Here is a 23,867-nt window from a genome sequence, read left to right on the forward strand (position 1 = left end):
CACGCAAGGGAAATTGCTTTCAACTCACAATACCCCAGCAGTATAACCCAGTGTCCTGGGGCACAAACCCAAGGGGGTTTGTTTGCCCTTGTGCTGAGACCCCTGTGGCTCCCCCAAGTCCAGAGCAAAAGGAAAAGAAAAACCTGTTGGTGCAGGCGAGGGCTGTGGTCTGGGCGAGAGCGGTGATCTCCTCCTGTCGAGGTCCTGCTGCTGCTCTGGATCCGACGAGAAGTACCCGAGGTCTTCTTACCCACCACTTATGTACCCTCAGGGAGCACTCAGTCCCTCCCCCTGGGCGGGGACTCACACAATGGGTGATTGACTCTGGGAGCCAGGGGGTGTTGAGCTGTTGATGGCCCATTAGCAGCTCCGCCCCCCCTCAGGCTGGGTGTGAAGGTGATAATGGCTCCCTGGGCAGCTGCTGCTAATGGCCCATTGTCCTTGGGGAATGAATAGAGGGGGTAGAATACACAGCTTTGATCACCCCCACACAGGGTTAGCTGGTCCCTCCTGCTGAACTAGGACAGAAGTCAAACCCATCCCTCACAAAACCTGATAGCCTTGCTATCATCCTCCATCCAGCTAGTCACCTCTGCTGAGTTGTTCTGCAGCCTCACCATGGCTCTTCTTCAGCACTGGCTTTTGCTCCAAAAGCCAAGGCATGTGTGAAAGGTGAGTCTGGATGATTAGAAGTTATTTAGAAGGTCTAGCTCTCAAACCAAACTACAGAGAGATACTTCTGCAGGAACCAGAGGTTAGAAGCTCAGTTGATGCTGAAGGTGAAGGGTGCCCTGTGTTCAGGGCTCCTGTGAGTTCCTGGCTGCACCCCAGGTGTGGGGTTGCCTAAGGTGAGTCATCTGGGGCTCCATTTCCCCAGCTGTAAAGCAGGGATAATACTTCTGTTCTCACCTCAGTTTGTGTTCTCTGTTTAGATTTCAAGCTCCTCAGGGCTGTGTCTTGATACATGTATGTACAGTTCCTAGCTTAATAGAGTCATGATCCAAACTGAAGCCTCCAGGCACTCCTGGATATTATAACATTACTAATTTCACAAGAGGCTGCAATCAAAATCCTGTATCGGGCAAAAAACTACCCAGAAAGGAATAAAGCAAGCTATTAAAAACTGAGGAGCATTTTTGCTGAAGTGGAAATAATGATACTTTGTCCCAAAATGTATAAAATATGTATTGCAATTAAATTCTCTATTGGCAAATTGCTCTACAATTAAAAAACACAGAAGCTTGAGTGAGGCAATTAGAATAATAGTAGTGTTAATTATAGCTTGATGGATTCTGCATGCTGTCAGCAATTACCTTCCAAGTGTGCACTTCTGAACTGACTCCAAATCCACAAAAAGACACCGACAGAATTAGAGATATCTTCCTTGTTGGCATGCCTTTGCCTTTTTAAAATATGTTTTCATAAATACTTTTGTAAGCTATTTAATTAGATTTAATGAGGTTCAAGGAAGAAACATCCTCCATTCTGTACACAGACTTCTCTCCAGCACAGGCACTGGCTTGGGGAAGAGGGAGAGCACAACTGAGAGTAGTCTCAGCTTCCACCAACTGCTTATTTTTAGTGCATGGAGTTCTTGTGCAAATACAAGGTGATTCAGCTCAGTCTCCAGAAGAGTTCCTTCTAAATTTCTGTTTTATAAAGGTTACCTAAAGCTTTTGCATCTCTTTCTCCCTGGGTAACTCCACAGCTATCCTCCTGCACTAATATTAAAAAACATTAATTGTTAAAATTAATTTAAAAGCTGGTTGAGAAATTTGAAAACACTGTAAAAGAACCAAAAGGGTATTTTTTATTTTTATGGTGCCTTCCCTACTAGCCAGGAGAAATCCTCTCCATAAAAGTACCTTAGACTGTGGTTCTTCCACATTGAGTAACTAAAAGAATATTTTGCAATTGGAGATTTATTTGTATATTTTGTTTATATGTATAATTTGTTTATTTTATGTATGAGACTGCCCTGTTTTCTGTAATATATCTGCTCTTCCTGACTCAGGTGCCCTCCCCAGGGACAGGAACTCTTGCTCTTACTTTGCAGAAAGCTTTCAAATAAATCAGGGGACTAAACATCAGCCATTCTCCTGGTTTTTTCAGTTCTCGAAGACTGAAGTAAGACCATAATAATATGAATATATTTTTAATCTCTCCCCTCTTTATAGTGAAAAGCCTAAACCCCAAGTTTTACCCAGCCTTTGCAAAGATTGAGTTTTCTGTCTATCATTAATCTCTGCAATCTGATACATGTAAAGCTGTCCCAAAAGCCAAATAGTTCTTTGTGCAGGTGGCTGTCAGGAGTAAACAGCAAGGAACAGGGAACTGCTATGCCAGGAATAGCAGTAATGTATGTTTGAGATTCAGGTGGGGATGCTGAAACCACAGACTGCTCCTCCTGGACCAAGATCTTGCCCCGTAATAAACCCAGGTTCTACATTTCATAGCATGTCATCTTCCTAAGCTCAATCTTCCTCCCTCGGGATTTGCAGACTTCTTTTCCTCTTTCTGCTCTCTCTTGGGTATGATTTTTGTATGCTTTCAGCATTCATGTTGCAGGTGCTGATCCCAGAAGCCGAAGTGTCCAGGAGGCACTGGGACCTCCCCATGTTGCTTTTGGGTTTGGAGGAGAAATCTGCAGCAGGAGGATGGAAGTCTAACCAAAAGTAGTGGAAACGGGATTGAGCTGCAATATGTGTTTCCCTGCCTAAAATATCCCCTTTCTCCCCACGTAATGCCTGCTGTAAGGAGTTAAACCACACTCCCATCTGCCCTCTAAGCATCCCCCGCTAAATGCTGTGCAGGGCACATCCAAACCTGACCAAAGCCAGCCGGACGCTCCCCACTGAGCTGAGGAGCAGCCTCCAGGTTCAGTCCCTGGGGTGCATGAATGCTCTAGGATGAGTTGTGCCCGTAATGCTCTCTGGTGAGTCACACTTCGATCCGCTTTGGGCTTTTACATCTGCCGTGTGCTGGGCTACGTTTGGGGAGCGGAATCCCCGCTTAGGTGTGGTCTGGGAGGCGCGGGGCCAGCTGATGCTCTCCTCCGGCGGGACACCCGTGTCCTTGCGGGTTGCGGCCCCATAGCCGCTCCGTGGCGTCCGGAGGAGCCTTCATGGGGGTGTGGGGATTCTCCCACGCCGCGGGACTCCACGGAGCGTCCGCAGCTCCGGTACGGAGGTTGGTACCCGCGGAGCGGGCGCGGCCCCTTTAAGAGGCACCGCGTGGGGGGGAGCGTTCACACCTGGAGTGGGAAAGGGGGGCGGGCCCTGCGCCGTTGATTGACAGGCCGCGAGAGCCAATGGAGCGCCGCCTCGGGGCGCGGGGAGGGGCTCCCGACCAATGGCGGCGCGCCGGGGGCCGCCCAGCAGCCAATGGGCGGGCGCGCGGGGGGCGGCGCGGATACATGTTGCGGTGTCGCCAACGTGGGTCCGCGGCGAGCGGCGCTCGGGGCGGCGGGAGCGGTACCGGGAGCGGCCCCGGCGAGCGCGCCGGGCACGGGCAGCGCCGGAGCCCGCCGAGCGAAGGAGGAGGCGCTTCCCATCGGCCGCCGACGCGCACTCTGCCCGGCAGTGGATGCCGGTGAGCCGTGAGCGCCCCGCGGCGCCGGCGGGAGCGGCGATGCTGCGGGCGGCAGAGCCGCGCTGAGCGCCCGCCGCCTCCTCCTTCTCCTGCTGCTGCTCCTACTCCTCCCTGTCCTCCTCCCGCCGCAGCGGACGATCCCCGGTCCCGGATACAAAATGGCGCTGCCGTCGCGGGCGGCGCTGCCGCTGCTGCTGCTGCTGGGGCTGCTGCGGAGCTCGGCCGCCACCGGGGGCTGCCCCTCGGGCTGCGCTTGCGGCGGCGCCGCGCTGAGCTGCGGAGGGCTGGCCCTGCCCGCACTGCCCCGGGACCTGCCCCGCTGGCCGCGGCACGTGTGAGTACCGGGGGCTCCGGGGACGGGGGGAACCCGCAGGGGGGTTCGGGCGGCCGGACCTGCGCGCCTTGGAGTGTTGTCAGCGACGGGAAAACTTTAAAACGAGAAATCTCCGCGGAACTCCGGTTTGTTTGTTCGAGCGGAGTGGCCGCTGAGCACCGCGGCGCGGGGTCCGCTCTGGCTCCCACCCGGGGTGATGGAGGTGCCGGCAGCGATGTCGGTCCCGGGTGAAAAGTGGGGATCGGGGGCTCCATCCCGTCGCCCGGTCCCGTGCGGGGCTGGCACTCCCTCCGCTGTGTGCGGGTGTCCCGGGGGAAGGAAATCCCGCAGCGGGTTCGGTCTCTAACGATGGGATCTGCTGGAGATAACGACCAGCCTGGGTTCCCGAATCCTTATTAGGATATAATCCATCCATCCATGTCCGCTGTCTCGGGGTGCGGAGCGGGCGCGCCCAGCACCGCGTAGGGGTGGCCGAACACGGACCCGCGGCCGCTCTTGCCCTTTTGGCTTTTCGTGCTGCCAGCCTTTTAGGTTGTGAATTTCGGGGGATTTGAAACCGAGTCGTGGGCTGTTGGGGAGCTTGAAGAAGGCCCAGGTGTTTTTCACTAAAGCTGCGCTCTCCCGGTGCTTGTCCGTCTGGCCGTCACTGACCTGCCGTGTGTCGTGTGTCTCGCATGGCAGCGCAGCTCGGCGCACGCACCTGGGGCTTAGTGCAGCACTCTGGGGAGGTTTGTATCCCCAGAACGGTGTCTAAGGTGCTCAGGCCTGTGCCCAAGCGCAGGACGGTGTCACTGCCCTTTCCCGTGAAGAACAGCGAGTTCGCTGCTCTGGGCTGGGAAAAGCTGAAATGAAACATCAGACACGTGAAGCTCAAGAGATTCGGGGAGGGGGGGAAAGTGTGCTTGTCTTTGACAGCTCAGTTCGTTTGACAGTCCAGGAGGACTGAGGGTTAAGTGTGCACTCGCAAACTTGTAAAAATGAGTGCAACCACGAGCAAACCTTGGGGAAGTAAGGATCCAGAAATGGAAAGGGAAAACAGTGCTTCTGTGGCGGGGCCTTTCTTTTGTTTGAACAGATTTATAGATTATTTAATCTATAAAACCCCTGGTTGTAACAGATCCTTCTCAGCTCTGCCAGGAGAGAGAACGGTCACTGAAGTGTTGCTGGAGATCGTCCAGCTCCTTATTAAGAAGAAATATTAGAGATCTGTCAGGTCCTCCTGGTGGTATTCACTTTTGGCTGCAGAAATGCCTTGTTTTACTCGAAATTATCAGGTGTCACACCGAGAGGAACGTGTGGCCTCTCCATTAAAACCCTGACTCATTCCATTCACCTGTTGCTGAGCGCTCCGAAGGATCCTTCCCTCGGCCTTGGGCACCTTTCAGAGCGAGCAAATTTTAGTCTTGTCAGCGTAATTCCAGCGTTCCCATGCACCTCTTAAAATAGGACAGTGTATCTTTGTTCGGGCAGGGAAATGCGTTAATAGCCCAGATAGGACAAATTTATTGTTGTGTGATTTCTTTCCGGAGTGCTAATACCCAGGAGTGTCTTTTTCATATGGAACAGATTTTTGAGTGTCTTGTGTTCATTTTAAATTTTATTGGTGAGGTAATAGCATGTATAAATCTTCTGCTGCGGACCTGTGGGCTGTTGATCGTTTAGCCACTTAAAATATGATTTGTAACTAACCAAAGAATTGGTTAAAGTGATGGTTTTTCATATCTGAAAATTCAAAATTAAAGCCTTTTTTCCTTCTCCATAGCTAGTATGAAAAGCAGACTTGAAGCTATTGCAAATACTCTTGTTCTTGAAGTAACAGTGCTTCTAATTACTAAAATTACTTAAAATGGCTTATCTCAGTTCAGGAACGAGGATAAAGCACGTTTTTCAATCTTGGTGGGATCACAAATGCTCATTTTTGCTATGGAGTTGCTAACTCACTTTTTTTTTAGTAGTTTAGCGTCCCCTAAAAGCACCACGTGTTGGAGAAAAGTTACCTCCGCAGCTGTTGCTTTTTTTGTTTGGTTGTTTTGGGCTTTTTAATATGCCCTTTTAAAGAAGCAGAAAGCAAACGTGGGGGTTTGCAGTGGTCCATGGCTGATGCACGAGTGCAGCGCAGGGGGAGCGGGTTTAAGCTGGGGTGAGATGGGTGATGTTGGAGCTGCGCATCACTGGTGTCCATCCCTTCTGGGCAGAATGTGTCCCGCCCGAGGTGTCCGCACCCCCGAGGTGATAAGCTTGGGCATGTTCGATCGCTAATGGGAGGCGAGATAAATCCAGTTTCCAGCGACTGCGGTGGCTGTGCTTTAACTTCATTAAAGCTCTATTGAACAATCCCTCCTTAGCAGTTTGTTCCTAACGAGTGCCACAATGCTGAGGCAGTGCTTGGAGTCGGTTTTCAGTGTGTTGGAGATAAAGCTTTTTGTTTGTAGGGGTGGAAATGCGGCTCGGCACGCCGGGCAGGGTTCTGGAACAGACCTAATCACGCCGCGTATTTTGTCAACAGGGCTATCAGTGCCGAGGAAAAGCATTGGAACTTTCTGAAACTATTGTTAGTTCTCTGTTGGCAGTAGAGCTCGGAGTTGTAATTTTTCTCCCGAGCTTTGAGAAGGGCATAACTGATGCAGGGGGGCTGCAGTCGCTCATATTTAATGTAGTGTGGCATAGATGTGTTTGGAGGCTTTTTTGTTGTTTGTTTGGATTTTTTTATTCCTTAAAAGCAACAGACACCTCAACACTGTGTGCCAGTTATGTAAGTGCGCTTGACTTGCTGTCCAGGCACATTGCAACACTGCCATGACCGATCCTGTTCTTGCACCAGCTCTGCAGCTGGGAAAGGTCTATGGGGAATGTCGGGAGAGTCAAACTGCTGGGCAGTTGGTGTGCTCAGGGCTCCTTTGCAGTGCCTCACTTGGAAGATGCCTGGGGGTGCTTCATGTCTTTTGGTGTTTAAGTCTGAAGTTTGTTTCCACGTTAAAGTGTGGCATAAAGTGTCGGGCCAAGCTGAAATACAAAATGCTTCGTGTCCCAAGAAGCCAGGGCTCCAGCAGCATTCGGGATGTGGCATCCTCTGCTTCTGTGCAGCTCTCTGTGTATCTTAATTTTTGAGGAGTGACCGAAGAGAGATTTCTTCTAGGGATCATGTATGAGGGTTTTTTAGTGATAAATCAATAGGATTTTAGGTACAGATTTTTGGTGAGAAGATTTTGAGGTAGTGAGACTGCAGTTGAACGGCTAACTCATTGCTGGTATGGTCTGCAGGAAAGGAAGTTTTTATTTTAAACAGATGTGTTGTGTAATTTTTGACCCAAATGACTGGGAGATGTTTTTGGGGATACCGGGCATCGATGCATGGACCCCTCTGGGTCTCTGCATGTGCCTGGCATATCTGGGAAAATACAGTCCTCGAGTGCCCAGGAGAACTGGGTTAAGAGCTGTTGCCTTTTCCCAGGGCTTGGCTATATGGATAAGTTGCCCCGAGGCACCAGCTGCGTGGATGTTCACTCTTTGCACGGCGCTGCTGCTCTCTGGAGAGAGCAGGGCAAAGTGTCTAGATGCTTTTTAAGGTCCTGTGGGTACCTGTCGGTAGTTTTAGGGCCTGGAAATGCATTTCAGCTAGAAGGCAGGAGCAGACTCTGCTGTGCTCAAGTGTATACATGCAAAGGGAGATTGTTGACGGCAACGAAACTGAATGTTTGTGCTCAAAATTACCTACAAATCGATATTTGTTGGTAAACTAGGTTTTACTATATCAGGTCTTGTTTGTTACACGTTAGAGGGTAGAAGCTTGGTTGGTAAGGGGCTGTGCTGCTGCCGGTTTGATGGAACTTTTGGAGAAGGGCATTGGTTGCTCTCGGGCTCCGGAGTAACTCGTGCCTGCTACAGATGCTGGAAGAGGAGGGGATTCAGGGGATTCTCTTGCTGACAGTTGCTGGGAGGGGGAAGTGCTGCTGGCAGCACCTCTCCTGCATGTCCTACCTCCAGGCCTGCTGAAATAATGGAACAAAGATTAAGTAATCGTCACCCTGGGCTCCTGGTGCCTGGCCCCATGCAGCTGCAGAGCCCTCACCGAGTGCCGGCTGCTCCGGGGGGCTGCTGTGCTTGGGAGAGGTGCAGGTGGCTGATCTCCCTCCTTCCTCCCGAGGTAACTGAGTGGAAACCCGAAGAACTGCTAGAAAGCCAGTGGCTCCTTCCTCTGTGGTGGTCCAAGGAGGGTTTTCAGCTCAGGTGGGATAGTGCTGGAAGCTTTTGGTGCTTTGTAAGAGAAATCCTGCTTGGCTTGCTGTTACACACTTGGATGGATTTGGTACTTCCTGGAGCAGAACTGTCCTTGTCCATGGCACTGCTTGGGGATAGTCTCCAGCCCCAGGGCAGGAGGATGGCCCTACACCCTACAGGACTGTAGTTCCTGCACTGGACTGCAGCTTGGCCCTGGTGGGCAACAGCAGAGCCTCTCCTTGCAAAGCAGTGCCTCTCCGGGCCTGCTGCTTAAGTACAAATAAATACATGTGCTTGCAAGTAAATCCATCCCTCCTGTGTGAACATGTGTTGGTGGATTCGCTGACCACCCTCAGCATGCCGCAGTGTTTATCAGCTCGTACAGGGGAGCCACAGTTAACAGCAAACTCTGCATTTGCTGCTCTTCCCGGACTGAGCCTCAGCTGGTGCAGAAATTGGCTCATCAGAAGAAATTCTCAATGAAGGGTAAAATACCCCCACCAAGAAGCCTTTCTGGATCTCGCTGAAGCTCCTGGCTTCAAGTGAAAGGCTGTAGGACCGCCTCAGCCTCCTCTGCATATTCCTCTCTCCTTTTGAGAAACTTCATGGCATTTAATCACTTTGAGACTTTTCCTCTCTACAGTGACTGCAATTTGAAACGCAGGGGTCCCATACAAAAGGAGCAAGTGCTCAATGGACTGTGTTAATATTCAGTGCCATTTACAATGGGTGCAGTTTGAAAAGGGGAGAATGGATGGTCTGGGAGCTGGGGGAGGAGGAACTCTAGAGGGAAAATTCCCAGGGCAAGGGAACCAGCATCTCAGTAGGCAGCCGAAAAAACGAACACACCATCAATTGTTCTCTAGAAAAATCAACTATTATTATGTGTTAGGTACAGTTTAATATTTTTCTTCTTTGCCTTCTGCAAAGTGCTCTGTAGTTGTGTGGATGTAAGTTTTGGGGGTGGCTGAGCCTTGCAGGATTTCCTGCTTGGAGTTTAAGCAGCAAATGTGATTTTCTTGTCTCTTTGCTTGTTGGCATCAAGAAGGTGGTAAACTGATAGGTTTGGGAACCCAGACACTTCAACAAAGCACTTCAGATACTTAAATACTTCCTTGAGCATGGGTGAGATTTCACTTCCCTGCTTAAATTAAGCTGGTGCTCCAATCTTGTCTCTGGGGATTTAGGCAGACGCAGAAGCACTTTGCTCAGGTGGGACTTTACTTGGTGTGAGCCTCACCTGGTGCGGGCAGGGAAGCCTGAGAGCATTGGAAGGATGTTCGCAGTGTGTAGCTTCAGAAGAGCCTGCTGGAAGGGTTAAAGGTGGCTTCACGTTGAGGCAATCCCCCAAGAATTCTCCGTACTGGAGAAATGCCTGCCTTACTCTGTGCTTACACCTGGGCTCATGAATATATGTGCATCTGCCACTGGCTCTGCCCGGCAGCTGGGAATTGGTGGGTGCCACCCTGGGCATGCCCAAGCAGTGCCTGTCTTTGGATTCTGTCTGGTTGCTTTGATCTCTTGAAGGGGAATTAAAGTTGTGTCTTGAAGTTTGAGTGGCTGCAAATTGGGACGATGGCTGTCATTCCTCAGTAGCCAGCTGTGCTCAGAACTTGTGTATTTGGCCCAGATTTGTGTATTGCCCCTGACTGGTATGTCAGCCGCACCCAGAAACTCTCAATTAGGGCTGCAGGGCTTTTAATTGATCTTGTTGGCTGCCCCGCCAGACACCTTGGATTGAGTTAGTTCAGCTCATCAGCTTTTAACACAATCAGTTTGGGCTGCTAATCTAATCACCCGGTGCGACTCCCTTGTTTTGCAGTGTAGAGCTGGATGGGGTCACGTGGATGAGTGGAGTAGAGATAATTTAGACTAATGTTGCAATGAAGAGCCATCTGTGAAAAATCCAGGCTCCAGATTCATCAGTTCTGCAGGACCTGGGCTGGGCAGGAATTAGCACCTCATTCAGGTGAATAACATGGGTGAATAACAGTAAATAAATAAAGCACCTTGGTCTGGGTTGTGGTTTCATGCAAACCTGGGCACCTCCTGTAGCTCTCCTTATTGGTCTCTTACTGGTTTTTAGTGGCGTATGAGGAAACAAGCAGAGTGAGGTTCCAGAGTGTGCAGGAAGAAACTAAGGGGTGAATAAAATCTGTTTCCTGGTACGTCCAGCTATGAAATTATGTGCTACAAGATATTTTTTTTCCTACTATGCATGGGGCCTAAGTCAAGGACCGGGATGCCGTTGTGCTAATGCATCACATGAAATACCTATTATTGTTATAGCTGAGTCATGCATTAATAGTTAACCAAGTCCTGTGCTGCAGCCCAAGTCCTTCAGCCCCAGCCTCCTCCAGCTTCAGAGCAGGACCACAACATATGTAATATGTTATGCTCCCTCATTATGTTTTCAGCACGTTGTCTCTCAAGCCACAACCATATAATTTTGGAGATGTCTAGAAGCAAGCCCTGCTATTTTAGGGACACCTCTCAAGACCTGATGATGTGTCACATCCAGTTTTGGGAGCATGGTTCACTTCCACGTGGTTGTATTTTCAGTTTGAGTAGGAACTGAAGGACAGGTCTCAAACTGGCCATCTGCTTGGCTTTTATCAAGATTAACCATGCTGGATGTGCAGGCAGGACAGTTGGTTATTTGCACCTGCCTTGGCAGTTTTGTAGTTTCCCACAGTGACATGGATTTCGTGAGAAAAAGTATAGGAGATGCTTAACAATTGAATAATTTTATGTAGAGCTACAGATTCTTTAAATGTATGCTCCAGTATCATGCCCAAATTGCATTTGGTTTAGAGCTGAAGTTTTATGTGTAAGAGAATCTGTCAGTTTTTTTGTGTGTGTGAGGGAGGTAGAGTGGTCTTGATATTGCTGCCTGTAATGAGTCAGTAACTTCTGTGAATTTTCCTTGGGTGTATTTTTTAGACCCACTGGGGCAGTCTCATTAATTTTGGAAATTGCCAGAGGTGGGTGCAGTCTTAAATGTAGTTCTTGTAAATCCTGCTCACCTATGCCTAGTTGTGTATTGCAAATGTTTCTGCTTTGAAAGTGCCTGTTTTTAGAGGAATCCTTTCAGGTTACGGAACACCCCACTTGAGTTCAGTGGAAATTTGGCTGTGAAATCTTGAATTAAGATGCTTTTTTCTAGACCTAGCTTGTGGTTTATTGCTCCCTGCAGGAAGGCAGACAAACCCTTAGGTGCGAGAAGGAAATGAGAAATTCAAAATGCCAAGCCAGGGCTGTGCCGTTTCCCACTTGCCCATACACAGAGGCCCAGATCCATGGTCACCACTGACATCTCTCTCTGGTTGCCCAAAACCTGTAATTTTGGTATGGGCACTTGCCAGAATGGGACCCTGTTGCCTTTTGAATGCTGCGAGTACTCCTCTGCAGAGTTTACCATCAACACCAGTTACTCAGAAGCCTCACCAAATACTGCCCTGTGAGCTCCAAACACATTTTGCCTAGCTGATGTGGCTGGGCTGTTTTATAACTGCACTTAAAGTCTGTTTTAGCCTGCTGCACGCCAGTGTAAACACAGGTTTTCTATGTTATCTGTTGTCTAAAAAATACTCTTAAAAAAGTGGTGGCTGGCCGGCCATGCAGCGTGCGTGGCAGTGCTTGGCTGATCTGCAGTACAAATGAGTGCTGGGGTTGAACTGGTGGAGGATATTTGCATGGAGATGATGGGTTACTGGACATTAATCTTGTAGTTGCATTTGTAGATGTGGTGCTGGAGGTGTTATGGGTGCACGGGCCCCCCACTGGGGCTCTGTGTGGGTGATGTTCTTGTCTGAGTAGGGTGGTGGGAGACTTGGTTGACAGGGGAGCTGCTGGTCTGTGGGTTGTATCATGGGTAATAAAATGGTGATTGTAGGAAATGGCCTGGCTGGAGGCCCTGTGAAAAATTGCCCCCTAAATGTGTTCCAGTTGTCCAAACACTGGTGCCTCTCCTTCCTGCGCTGTGCCTGGGGGGAGGCTGGGGCTCGCTCTCCACTGCTGTCTGGGGAGCAGCCCTGGACAGCCTTTGCTTGCTTTTTGCTGTGTCTTGGTCAGCTGCAATCCACCTGGATTCCAGAGCTGTGAAAAAGCCCCAGGAACCTTTCTTTAGCACAGACCTAAAAAATACCCTCTGGCTGTCCAGACAGGATGAGCTCTTCCTTAGGCAGCCCAGTCCATGAGCTGTTCCCCAGCACGAGGTGGTTGCATTGAGGTGGAGCTGGAAAGTACCCAGAGTGAGGGGGATTTCTCCTTTCACGCCAGGCTTTGCAGCCCCAGGGAGGTGTGAGGATGGGGGGCAGGGAGGGGGTATGGCAAGATTGGGTGCCTGGCCCATGTCAACGATGACCTCTGTCATTTGCACAGGATGAGGTCTCTTGATGATCCTTGTTGGCTCCTCATGGTGTTCCCCTTTTCTCATGCCCAGTTACTTCATCACTCCTGCACCTGTCTGGTGATGGCATGGGCAGGGCAGAAATGCCAACTGCTGCTGACACAGGGCAGTTGGCTGGGGCTCATCTCTTTGCTACCTGTGGTCTGGCCTTGCTGGGGAGCCAGGAGAGCATCCTGTGCTCTGTTTGTGTAACTCACTGTAAACTTTTGTTCCCTTCTGAACCAGGGACAGAGTCACATCCACACTTGTATTTCATTTATTTTGGATAAATGGGGAGACTTCTCTTGTTTTAGGAGATTTAAACAAACCATATGATGTTTTATTTTGAAAGGTGTCATAATATTTTGCACTTTGCTGAGCATGTTTTTGTGCTGTTCTTGTCTGTTAGTCTATAAACAACTCTCTTCTTCCTCTTTCCTCCTTAAACAAGTCAGAATTCTTGGCTTTCGAACACCTTTGAATTCTTTTGGAGTAGGACATGCATTCTGTATTAAATCAGTAAAGAAGATAGTGTATTTCTAGACTTTGGGTTTGGAAGCATTTGTCAGAGTTGTGCCATCTTTGTTTCACATGGTTGTAAACCAGTGGTATATCCTCCCCTCCCCCTTTCCAACCTTTGATAGTGAGATGGTGACCACCTAAAAGCTGTTGAACATGATTAAATTAAGGAGGTTGAGTGACTCTTTGTAAGAGTAGATGAATAAAGTTTTACAGTGGGTTAGAAAATAATAATAGAATAGTACCTACGCAAAATGCACCTCTGCTGCGTGAATGGGCAAGGAGTTTTCTGGTTTGGGAGGAGGTCTGCAGAGCTGAATCTCGGCCCCTGGTTTCTCAACACTTCCATCTTGAATGGTGTCACTTGGTTTGTGTGTTGGACAAGGTGCTGGCAGCCTGTCCCTCCAGCCCACAGGGATGTGTGTGGGACTCCTTCAGCTCTTGCAGTTTCAGTGAATGCACCTGTTCATCTGTGTGGGGCAGAGTCCAACTCCATAGTGAAATTGCTTGGCTTTTGGCTTCCTGGTGAGCTCAACCTCTTTTAGGAGCTTTAGTTTCATCCTTGCTGACCTTCCCAGCAGAGATGTGTATTGGTCTTTGAGTTAATCTCCTTGGACAGAAACTCGTACAGATCTAACAGGATGTGTTTGGCTTATACTGTCAACTTCAAACAACAGTTGGATTTGCTCCTCCCTGGTTTAACAATCTCTGAGGCAGGTACTGCTGTTTACTCAGGTGTCCTGAGAAATGAGGCTGTGCCATGGTGCATATATCTGTTCTCTTCCCCCAGAGCTTTTGATGCTGTTGGCCAGCTTCTCTTTAAGGAGCGAACTTGAATTTGGAATGCCTGCCTCTCCATAGGCAGCAGGCTGAGGAGGGTGGCTGTATCCCTGCTGAGGGAAGGGAAGCAGTATGAGATTAGCCTGTATGAGACATCAGGGCAGGGATGCCTGCCTGGGCTTCCTTTTCATTCCAACTGCTGGCAGGATCCAGGCAGCTGTGGGGAGAAGACAGAGCTGGGCAGCATCCTTGGGAGATGCCAAATCGCAGCCTAAGCTGTTTACTAGTGTTTTTTCTCTCATGGCTCCTTGCACTTGTCTCAAGTGCTACCACTTTGTGGTATGCTTCACAAGAGCCTGAGCTGTCCTTTCAGCTGGCAGGGACGCTGGGACTATGCTGCATCCCTGTGTGTCTCCCAGGCTTTCCTTTCATTCAGACTGCACAAGCTTTCCCCCCCCCACCTTCCCCGTACCCCCCTGTGCCCACTCCACCCCTCTCGGCAGCCCCGGTGTGCTCTGGCCAGGCTCCGGTTCCTGCTGTTCACTTTGTTTGCTTCGCTCTCCAGCTGTGGATACTCGAGCCAGCTCAAAGGCAAGGCTTGAAGCACCCCCTGTGTGAGTCCTATTGCCAGCGTGGGGTGTGCTGGGGAACAGGCTGTGTGTGATTAAGACATTTAGGCTTGTCATAGATTTCTTTTTTCATGTCAAAACAACCACCTTTTTGGGGGGGAGGAGATGGCAGCTGAACGTTTTTGGGCTGTGTGCTGATTAATGTTGCCCTGAGAGACGTGGTTAAAAGAGGAATTAAGTGCAGGGTTATGGGCCTGCATGTTTAGAAACAGAATGGGGAAGTTTCCCTGTCCAACAATTTCCAATTGCTTCCTCTATGGTTTCCTGAGTAATTCTGACCACTGGTTATAAAACTGTCTGCCTCACTGTTGCAGGGTGCATCACCCCCCAAATCTCCTTTTGGCCCACTGTCTCCCCAGGCTGCTTCATCTCCTCCCTGTGGGCTCCCCGGGCTGATGGAAGCTGGTGGCAGGAAAATTTCCAGCCCGCCCAAGTCAGTTTCGTGACACGTAGGACTGGGGTGGGATTGGAAGTGAATTGAAAATGTGAAATCAGATGTTTTTTGGGAGGTTATTGTGTGTTGCAGCTTAAACACCTTTTGATGGTTTTCCTGCTTTTTAGGTTTGAAAGGGCAGAATTCCTCTTGGCTTGTTTGGGTGTCTTTGGAGCTACCTGACTGTGTCAGCTGTGGAGGAGCAGAGCTGATCCTTCTCCTGGCACTCCCATGGTATCAGGAGAGAGTTGCAGGATGCCTGTTTAGGTCTGGGTCCATAGAAGTCAAAGGTAGAGGACAGGCCAGGAGGGAGCCCTCCAGCACTGCTCCCTTTGCCGGGCCTTCAGTTGTTGACTCCTTCACTGTTGTCTGTGGCCGCTTCTCTTAGCAGTGTTTTGGGGCAGTATGTAGCTGTTTGACCCATGTCAGGTCTGCCACAGTGGTTTTCTGTCTCGGTCTGTGTTTAGCCAGTGCCATGACACTGATGTCCTGCAGCCCAAAGCATCCCTGCAGTCCACATCTCATGGTGTCTGTGGGGACTCTTTGGGGAGCACAGCAGGAATAAATGACAAGCTGATGTAGCAGGAGCTGGGCTGTGCTTTGGCAGCCACCAGGAGAATGCTGGTGTGGGCAAGACCCCTCAGCCTGAAAAAGGTCCTGTAATTAAAACAGTGAAGACCTGTCCCTCCTAATTAACGTAAGCTTGTACACATTAGACTTTATGGGTAAGCTAAAGGTTTAGTTTTCTCAGTTTCATGGAATGCAAGGGATGTTTCCAGAGAACAACTCAAGTACTGTCCCAACAGCCGTGCAAGCAGAAGACCAAATACATGTTTGGCCTTTGGTACTTGTGGATGGGGAGACACTGGGACATGGGAGGATCCTGTCTGCAGAGAAGAGGCTCTGCCCAGAGGTTTTTCACAGCATGATCATCTCTGTAAAGGCCAAGAAAACTTGATCTGAAAGTCTGTTTTATTTATTCATGCCTGACTCCAGCCCTGCTTTGAGGGGAGTGCGTGGAGGCCATCAGCTTTGCTAAGCACACAGGCTGTCCTGGCACAGCCACATTCCCCTCCTGGAAGAGTGTTCAGGGCAGGGTTTGAAATGCAACAGAAAATCCACACTTCCTTCAGAACTTTGACTCTTGCGTTTTTCATCTTGGTCAGGGTTTAAAGTTTTCTGCAGCATTTATGGGAATGTTTTGGTTTTCCTTTGCCCACATGTCAGCATTCCTGAACAAAGAAGCCTCAAGATTTGTGGAGCAGATTCTTGAAATTCTGCAAGTGTCTTGAGCCAGAAGATGTTTCCAGAAACTGCCTGACCTAAGAAAGAATTGGTAGGACTTGGGTATGGCTTGGGAAAAATGAATAAGTCTTTTTTATCCCTCTTTAAAGGAACATCATTCCAGTCAAAACCACCATTCCCGGTCTCGGGAGCTGCTGTGCTCTGCCACCTTGTCGCTCTTAAACTACAACTCAGCTTATGTGAATAAGCCAAATGAAAAAGTTACATGTTGTAAAACTGAGTTGTGCCCTTCTCTCGTACTGACTTCCCCAGTGATCTTAATGTTATTTAAGGCTAGATCTGAAAAGGCGTTGTGATACCAAAAGGTGAACTTAAAGGGAAATATGGGTGTATGACAGCTTGTGTACCTGCAGGTGCTACAAACCTGCCTAAGGCTCCTGGGAATGTTCTCCTGAGCCTGTCCAGAGGGGATTCAGTCTTGCTGCCACCAGTACCCCATAGTTTGCACCCTGCAGCACTTTCCTGTTGCTGTCCTGATCTGTCATGGATGCTCCAAACATACATTCACAATGAGTTTCTGTGGAAGAGCTCAATGGGAGCTGCTACTGCTTTTGCTCAGCAACATGAAAGTAGAAGCACTACCTTTTCCTTGGGGCTGGGGGACCAGTGATGACATTTTGAATGGGGAATGTGACAGCAAGCTTTGCCTGCTGTCTCCCTGTTCTGACTTAACTGTGCTTTCAGTGGTTGCTGGGTTATGACTTCTGCACTGGATGTCTCCTCCCATGAGCATTTTATTACAGCCCATGAGTGTGAGAGACTGGGAGGGGGATGTGGAGTGTCACAGTACCCGAGGGGAGGTGTTGGGAAGGAGGGCTCCAGTGTCTGGGACCATTGGCTCACATGCCTCATAACCTTATTTCTGAAGGTGAAACCCCAGAGCAGACCCATTTCTCTTTTGACATGTACATATATATATATTTTGCTATATATTTGGGGTTTGTTTTGCTTTTTTGTTTTTGCTAGCACATTTTTGGTGCTCGGGGATTGCAGTATTAACATTTTCTCTTCAGAGAAGAGGCTTGACTTGGACTGAAATTACTGATTGAATCCCTTTTTTGTCCTCCTCCTCTTCCCGCTCAAGTCAAGAGCCACTTCAAAGGCTCAGATGTGTTGGTGCCAGACACCATGAAGTTATTGTCAGAAGAATTTGAAATATAATTGAAAACAAACCTTTGTTCAGCCAGGCAGATCTGGCTATGGGCTTTCACTCATGATAGAGATGGGGGCTCAGCCTCTTCTGCAGGATTTGATGTCTACACTCTTGTCATGGCAGATGAATTGCCCGTGAATTTACATCTGGTAAATGTTTGCGAAATCTGGAAAGTGCGTATTTTGAGGAGGTTTTTTTTCCTACCTAGGAACCCGCACTAACACTCCAAAGTTGCCAGCATATTTGTGGAATTCCTTGCAGTAATAAAACACATCAAATTGGTTTTGGCAGCCTGGTTTCAGTAGAGATGCTCCAAGTCCAGGTTTCTCAGCTTGGCAAGCAGAGTTGTCCTGCTTCCTTTTAAGACTTGTCTCTTCTGTGGGATATAAGGGTATTGTTTAATGTAATATCAAAAATATTTGTAAAAGCACAGATTATATAGATGCCAGTGCTCAGTTACATTTGCTGAAAAAGCAGAGGTTGGCATAGGTTTGTAGTCCAGCTTAGTTTTCATGGTGAAGTCCATGAGCCTGGAGGCTTCTGAAGGAGCCCAGCAAACCTTTGCACACAGCAGCCCTGGCTTGCCTGGTGCTGAGTGTGAGCTGTTGTTTTCATACCCCACGAGATTACATTTCCAAACGTGGTATTTACTGTGCACCTTGCAACCACATTTTAGGTTCCTGTTTCTCATAGTTCTTTCCTATATAAATTCAGAAGAGTGTGCCAGGTCTGCCTTGGATCAGAATTTGAGCCTGTGCACCTTAACGCAGAGTATTGCTCTGGGACTCTTGTGCCACCCCATGTTCTGTTATGCACCTGCCTGGTATGACCACCTGGACACCACTTTGTCCTTTTGTATCCTACCTGTTCAGTACCTGGATTGGGCTCTCCTTTCTGCTGGGATAATGGTCTGACACCTCCTAAAACTATTAGTTTTAGTGTGGTGGAAGGAGCTGGCTCCCTTATGGAGGTTACTGCTGCAGCCTAACTTGGACAAAAGGGTCCCTCTGAAATTCAGTAGGTCCTTTAGCTATTAGGTTGCTGGATTTGGTGTTTTTTTTTCTTTTTAATTTGCTTCCCCTACCAAAAACACCAGCCTCATTGCATATGGTTGCCTGTCTGTTGTTTATTATCTCTGCTACACTGTGGTTAGTGCTCACACATGATAGTTCTTTGGTTTCAGTACAGACTGAGCGGGTTGTCTGCCACTGGATCAAAAAAATGTAAACTATTTATAAATGAAAAATACTCTTCAGTTTGAAAGTGCTGTGTTGTCCCCTCTCCCTCCGGCATGTGCACATTTGTCTGCTCTCCTGTAATCCCACTGATGTAAGTCCAAATTTCTAACAATTTATGGGACTTGGGGGCCATCTGGAGAAATTTTGATGGGACCTTGTGCTGATGGGGGCAGAACACGAAGCAATAGTGATAAAAAGTAATGGAAAATGTTACTTGGCTTTGCTGCATTTGACACAGATATGCACTCAAACTCAGATAAACCTTCCTTCAGAGTTCAGGGATTCTTGATTTTGATTTTTCCAGTTGGGCTCATGTCCATCATAAGCAACTCTTGAAAAAAATTGGGACAAAAACTTATTAGTGTGGCTTAAAATGACCTGAAACAACCAGAGTGCTTTTTTTAGTACTCCTTACAATTGAACTCTGTTTGTTCTGAGCATGTACTTAGTTTTATATTGAACTAAGAGCCTATGTTTAGTCTCCTAGGGAAGAAAAATACGACAGGATTTAATAATACGTTATGGCAGACTGGGGTGATTTTTCTGTGCCTGTTTGGAAAGCAGGGCAGGAGGTGATGCTGAGTGGGCCAGGAGGGGAATGGGCTGGACCAGAGGCTGAAATGGTCAAGCCTGGGGCAGGAGGAGAGTGTGAAGGAAATACAAGGTGTTTAATTGAGGAGCTTGTTAGCCAGCAGCTGATGGGTTGTTTCTGTAGAGAACTACAGGGAACTTGAGCTGAGTTGGTTTCCTGGTTGAAAGGAGTGTTGCTCAGTGATGGAGCTGGTGGGGAGTGGAGCCATTCCAGTGTTCCTAAAAGACCAGAAATTATGTTGATCTATGATGACATGGTTTTCCATGCAACCATGGTGATGATAAATGAGGCAGGACTGTCCTGATTCCTGCACAAATCTGGAAGATCAGAGGATGGCTGAAAAAACAGGTGGGATTTTTTGGAAGACTGTTCTCAGCATCCCATTGAGACATCATTCAAATGCAAATGGTGGAAAATTTCCCCTCACCAGTGCCTTTAGGCAGCCTTTGCCATGCAGCTACGATTAGTCAGTCTGTAAATGGTGCAGAAATTCGGTAGTGTAACTGGTGCATCAAGGAGTAAAGCATAATGAGTGTAAATTCAATGTAGTTTCCAGGTCTTCTGTGAACACTAGTGGTATTGATGGTGATAATTCCTTGGTCTGTAAAATCCAGTTGGTGGGAATACAGAATTTAGTTGAGGTTTTGGGTGTTTTTTTTTTTTTAAATTTTGACTGTTTAGGAGCACCTAAACACATTTGCACTTCTGTCTTGCACAAGACAGCACTTGCTGGAAAAAGCTGTTGCAGCCTGGCTGGGCTTGTGGAACGAAGCCTTTAATGTACTGATTGCATATTAATGAACAGCCAGGCAGGTGGGACGGTGCCAAAAAGCAGCGAGCAAGAAAGCCAACAATATCAGCTCGAACTTTGCACTCTGGAAAGTGTGAAGTGATGTTGGTGAAAGGAGTTTATTGCACAAGTGGAACACTGTGGTCCTCTTTGATGCCCAAATTTCTGTGCTAGTAAACCGAGGAAGAGTAATTGGCTGGTGGAGCTCTGTGGATTCCTGTTAACCCCTTCTGCACCCTCGAGATGCTCCCCACTCTCCAGTGTGTTTGGGCAGTATTGAGTGCATGCTCTGCAGTGTTGGAGGTGCTGTGTCTGACGTGTGGAGCTGTAACACCTCTCGGAACACATGGGGTTACCATCCACATCTGGTTTGTATCACCTTCAGTGGGTTTTACTGCAAGCTGTAGTGCTCCATCCACACCCTTCCCCTTGCCCAGTTCTCTCCCGCAGCATCGGCAAAGTGAAATCTCGGCCTGGAAAAAGCTACAAAATAGGCTGGTGTGTGAACTAATTAATATAATGGCTACTAATGGCGGTATGCTTTTCCTGGTATCTGGCAGAAATTGGATATCTTGGCCCTTGCCTCTTCATTAGCCAGGTTTCCTAATCCCAAACTCATTACCAAGTCCCTGGGATGTGGGTTTATTTCAGGGGATGGACCAGCAGCAGCCACATGTGGTGCTTTGTCAATCACCTTAATTATGTCTTTCTGTTCCAGGGCTCCTCCAGGAATGTGCAGTATTCAGTGTGGGGGTTTGGGTCTGCTGTGCAGCCTGTGACTTTTCCATCAGGAACATTGGGAGTGTTTAAGATGATCTCGCAAATATTTTTGAAATTTCTCTTTTTTCTTATTGGCCCCTGGCCAATTTTTGCTTGTCTCTGATGCATAAAGTGGGCTTGAAAAAAAAGTTGTTTCTCCCTCTCCCCTCATTTAAACATTTCGGGAATGTCAAGTCTTGTCAGCCTTAGCTTTGCTGGGGGAAAAAAAAAAGATCTCTTGAGGAGCTTGAGGATGTGTTTTATATGTGATTCCAAAACCCTGAGGGAAGGTACTTGAGGGAGGGAAAGAGCAGGTCATTAACAAAAGCCTCCTTCATCCCAGATTTTAATGAGGCATTGCCATTAAATAGCAGCAGCCACACAAATTCAACCAACCTGACTGTTCCCCAATATTCAGCCCCTCCACTTACCTCGTGCTCTCAGTTTACTGGTTCCCTGCTATGGCCCTTGAAGGGATTTCTGAGGCAGATGAACCCCAAATTTGTAACATAAACCTGTTTGGTAACACGGACAAGACTGTCTTCATGGAATTTTTCTCCTGCAGTTACAAGTAATCTCCATGAAAATGAGCACAAGTCTGGTTCCCTGACAATTTTTGTCTCCAGGGCTGACTATGATTTTAATCGACTTCTGCAGAGTGATGCCATTGTCTGTGTTGTGTTTTAGTATCACCCTCCTTCCCCATTGACTGCCCATGGTGTATTTTGGGAGTGTGTGGGGCTGCCTGTTTACCACAGCACTGGACCCAGGTGATCCCAAGCCAGGGGTGAGGGATGTGTCCCTCCTCTACCTGCCCTTCCTGCATTCTGGCAGGAGCTCACTCACGCTTCCCACCACTCTGGTCTCATCCTGGTTTTAGGCTCTTTGAGATGAGGACATCATATGTCCACAACCTTGTCTCCTTTTGGGAACACTGCCACAAGTTTCTCCTGACTTTTGCATCATAAATGGAGCAATTTGCTGGCTCTGGTGTATTTATCCTTAGCGAAGCACAGCGACTGGATGCTTGGGGTTTGAGAGCCCATCTCCTGTTTTCTAGGCTGCTTTTCATGGAAGACTGCAGTGGCCACCTGCCCCCAGCTTTCCTCCTGCTTTTCCTGGTGCAAGGGGGTCTGTGTGCTCCGTCACCACCACCAGCCCTGCCATGGATGCTTTTGGGGAATGTTGGAGCTGGTGGGGATCATACTGAGCTCTCCAAGGGTTGGATTTGATGATCTTGGAGGTCTTTTCCAACCCAATTGATTCTATGACAGTTCCACCTCAGCCCTGTGCCTGCTGCTGGGCTGGACTTTGGAGCTGAGCTCTGGGGCAGGGGGAAATCCCGAAGAAGGAGGAAATGTTTGTTTAATTCCTGACGTAGCACAAGGTTCAGAGCGAGCAGATTGTGAAACAGCACAGAGGGAGCTGGGAATGGCTTTTCCTGTGGTTTGCAGATAACACATGTGGAGCAGGCAGCCGATGTGGGGCTGGGGGGAAAGACAGCGAGGTTTATTTGTTTGTGTGGTTTGTTTTTAATTTAAACAACCTTATAATTCCACCTCCCTCCGAATAGTAAGTGATTCCTTACTTATAAAGGCCTCCCCTTATTATTTGGCCTGAAATATAGGCTGTGCTCCAGCTTTTACGATTGGGATTAATTTTTAAGATGGGCACAGGCAGGGGGGCAGGCAGAGCGAGCCCCCCGTGTTTGCATTTCCTCTGCTGCTGTGGGGCTTTGGCGTCTCCCTTTGCATAGCTGGGGCCAGCTGCCTGCTGCCCTTGCAGCTCTGGTGCTATAAATGAGGCAGCAGTGTGTTCCCAGCTGGAACAGGGCCGGATAATTGCTCTGGGCAGGTTTATGGAGGGGAGGTGCGAAGTGCCTGTTGTCTGTCTGCCCCCCCTGGAAGCGCCTCTGCAGATGGGCTGGGAAGTGAATGGCTGGGAAGGTGGTGTGGGAGAAGGGATGTTTCCTCACTGTGGGGTCAGGGGATCTGGGTAGGGAGAAAACAGTAGTGTTGTGTGTTTCCAGAATCATGGAATCATAGAAATGCTAAAGGCTCGGGTTGGAAGGGACCTTAAATCATCTAGTTCCAACCACCCTGGCATGAGCAGGGACGCCAGGGTGCTCAGGGTCCCATCCATAGAATCATCCCTTCTCCAGAAGGATGCATGTCACAAGGTGTGGGGCTCTGCTGCCATTGCCCACGCTGAGAGCACTCAGTGGGTGCTTGGAGAATCAAACCACACTGGGATTTCAGACAGCATTTTCCTTATTAAAGAGGGCAGTGGGGAGAAGCTGTCCAAGGAACCATTTGCAGACTTCTCATAAATATCCCAGGGGTTTCACAGGAAAGTGTGGAGACTGTTGAAGCTTCTTGGACATACCAGAAACTTTATGAAATAGTTGGATTTGATCAACACTTAATCACAGGCTGCTTGGCTCATCTTGCCTTCCCTGTCCCCATCCCAGAGAGGGTAAAGGGGTGCAGTTGGCCTTGGGCCCCTGCTGTCAATTGTATGTCTGTGAGGTGGGTGATGGCACACAAGGACTTCTGTCAGTGCCCAAGGTAAAATTTCACTGGTGTTTAGTGCCATAACAAGAGAGCAGTTGGGCTGCACCCGGTTTCTGATGTCTCTTCAGGTCTGGGACAGTGAATGGAATGCTCTCTGCTGGCCTCCATGGTGCTGTGTGAAGCATTGCAGAGGGCTTTTGCAGGCAGCCTTGCAGGGCTTTTCTGAAGTGTCTGGTTCTGGTGCTGTTGTGGTGAAGCTGTATTTGCTGCTGTCCCATCATTGCTGATGCACACAGGAGCTGCAGACCAGCCACCCTTTGCCTGCTGCTTCTTTGGCCAAATTGGCCTGTCGGTGGGTGTAGGACAGTGGCAGGTGAAGGAGTGGTCTGAATACAATGCCCTTAATTTAATTTGTTAATTATTTTGGGTGTATCCTGTCCTAAAATCTCTTGCTGATGCTTCCTGTTCATCCTCCTCGTGTGAACAGCTTTCCTCTCTGCTCCTGTCAGTCCAGGCTTGGGATATTTCCTTGAGATATTTTCTCCTTGTGTTCAGAGGAGCTCTGACTCTGCAGACACACGCACGTTTCTCTTCAGTCAAGTTCTTCCCAGCCTGGAGTTGCA

At 48.7% G+C, this 23,867-nt stretch overlaps 1 protein-coding gene across 1 annotated transcript in view; it reads left to right on the plus strand.

Moving 5' to 3' along the window:
- Window positions 1-3,661: 3,661 nt before the first annotated feature.
- Window positions 3,662-23,867, plus strand: part of LRIG1 (leucine rich repeats and immunoglobulin like domains 1) — a 92,036-nt gene continuing 71,830 nt past the window's right edge. Inside the window, exon 1 of the mRNA XM_071550290.1 lies at window positions 3,662-3,925. Within this exon, the coding sequence (XP_071406391.1) occupies window positions 3,750-3,925 (176 nt within the window). The 5' untranslated portion in view covers window positions 3,662-3,749. The remainder of the gene's footprint in view (window positions 3,926-23,867) is intronic.

This window comes from Pithys albifrons, chromosome 3 (genome assembly GCF_047495875.1).
Source record: "Pithys albifrons albifrons isolate INPA30051 chromosome 3, PitAlb_v1, whole genome shotgun sequence".
Taxonomy (NCBI): domain Eukaryota; kingdom Metazoa; phylum Chordata; class Aves; order Passeriformes; family Thamnophilidae; genus Pithys; species Pithys albifrons.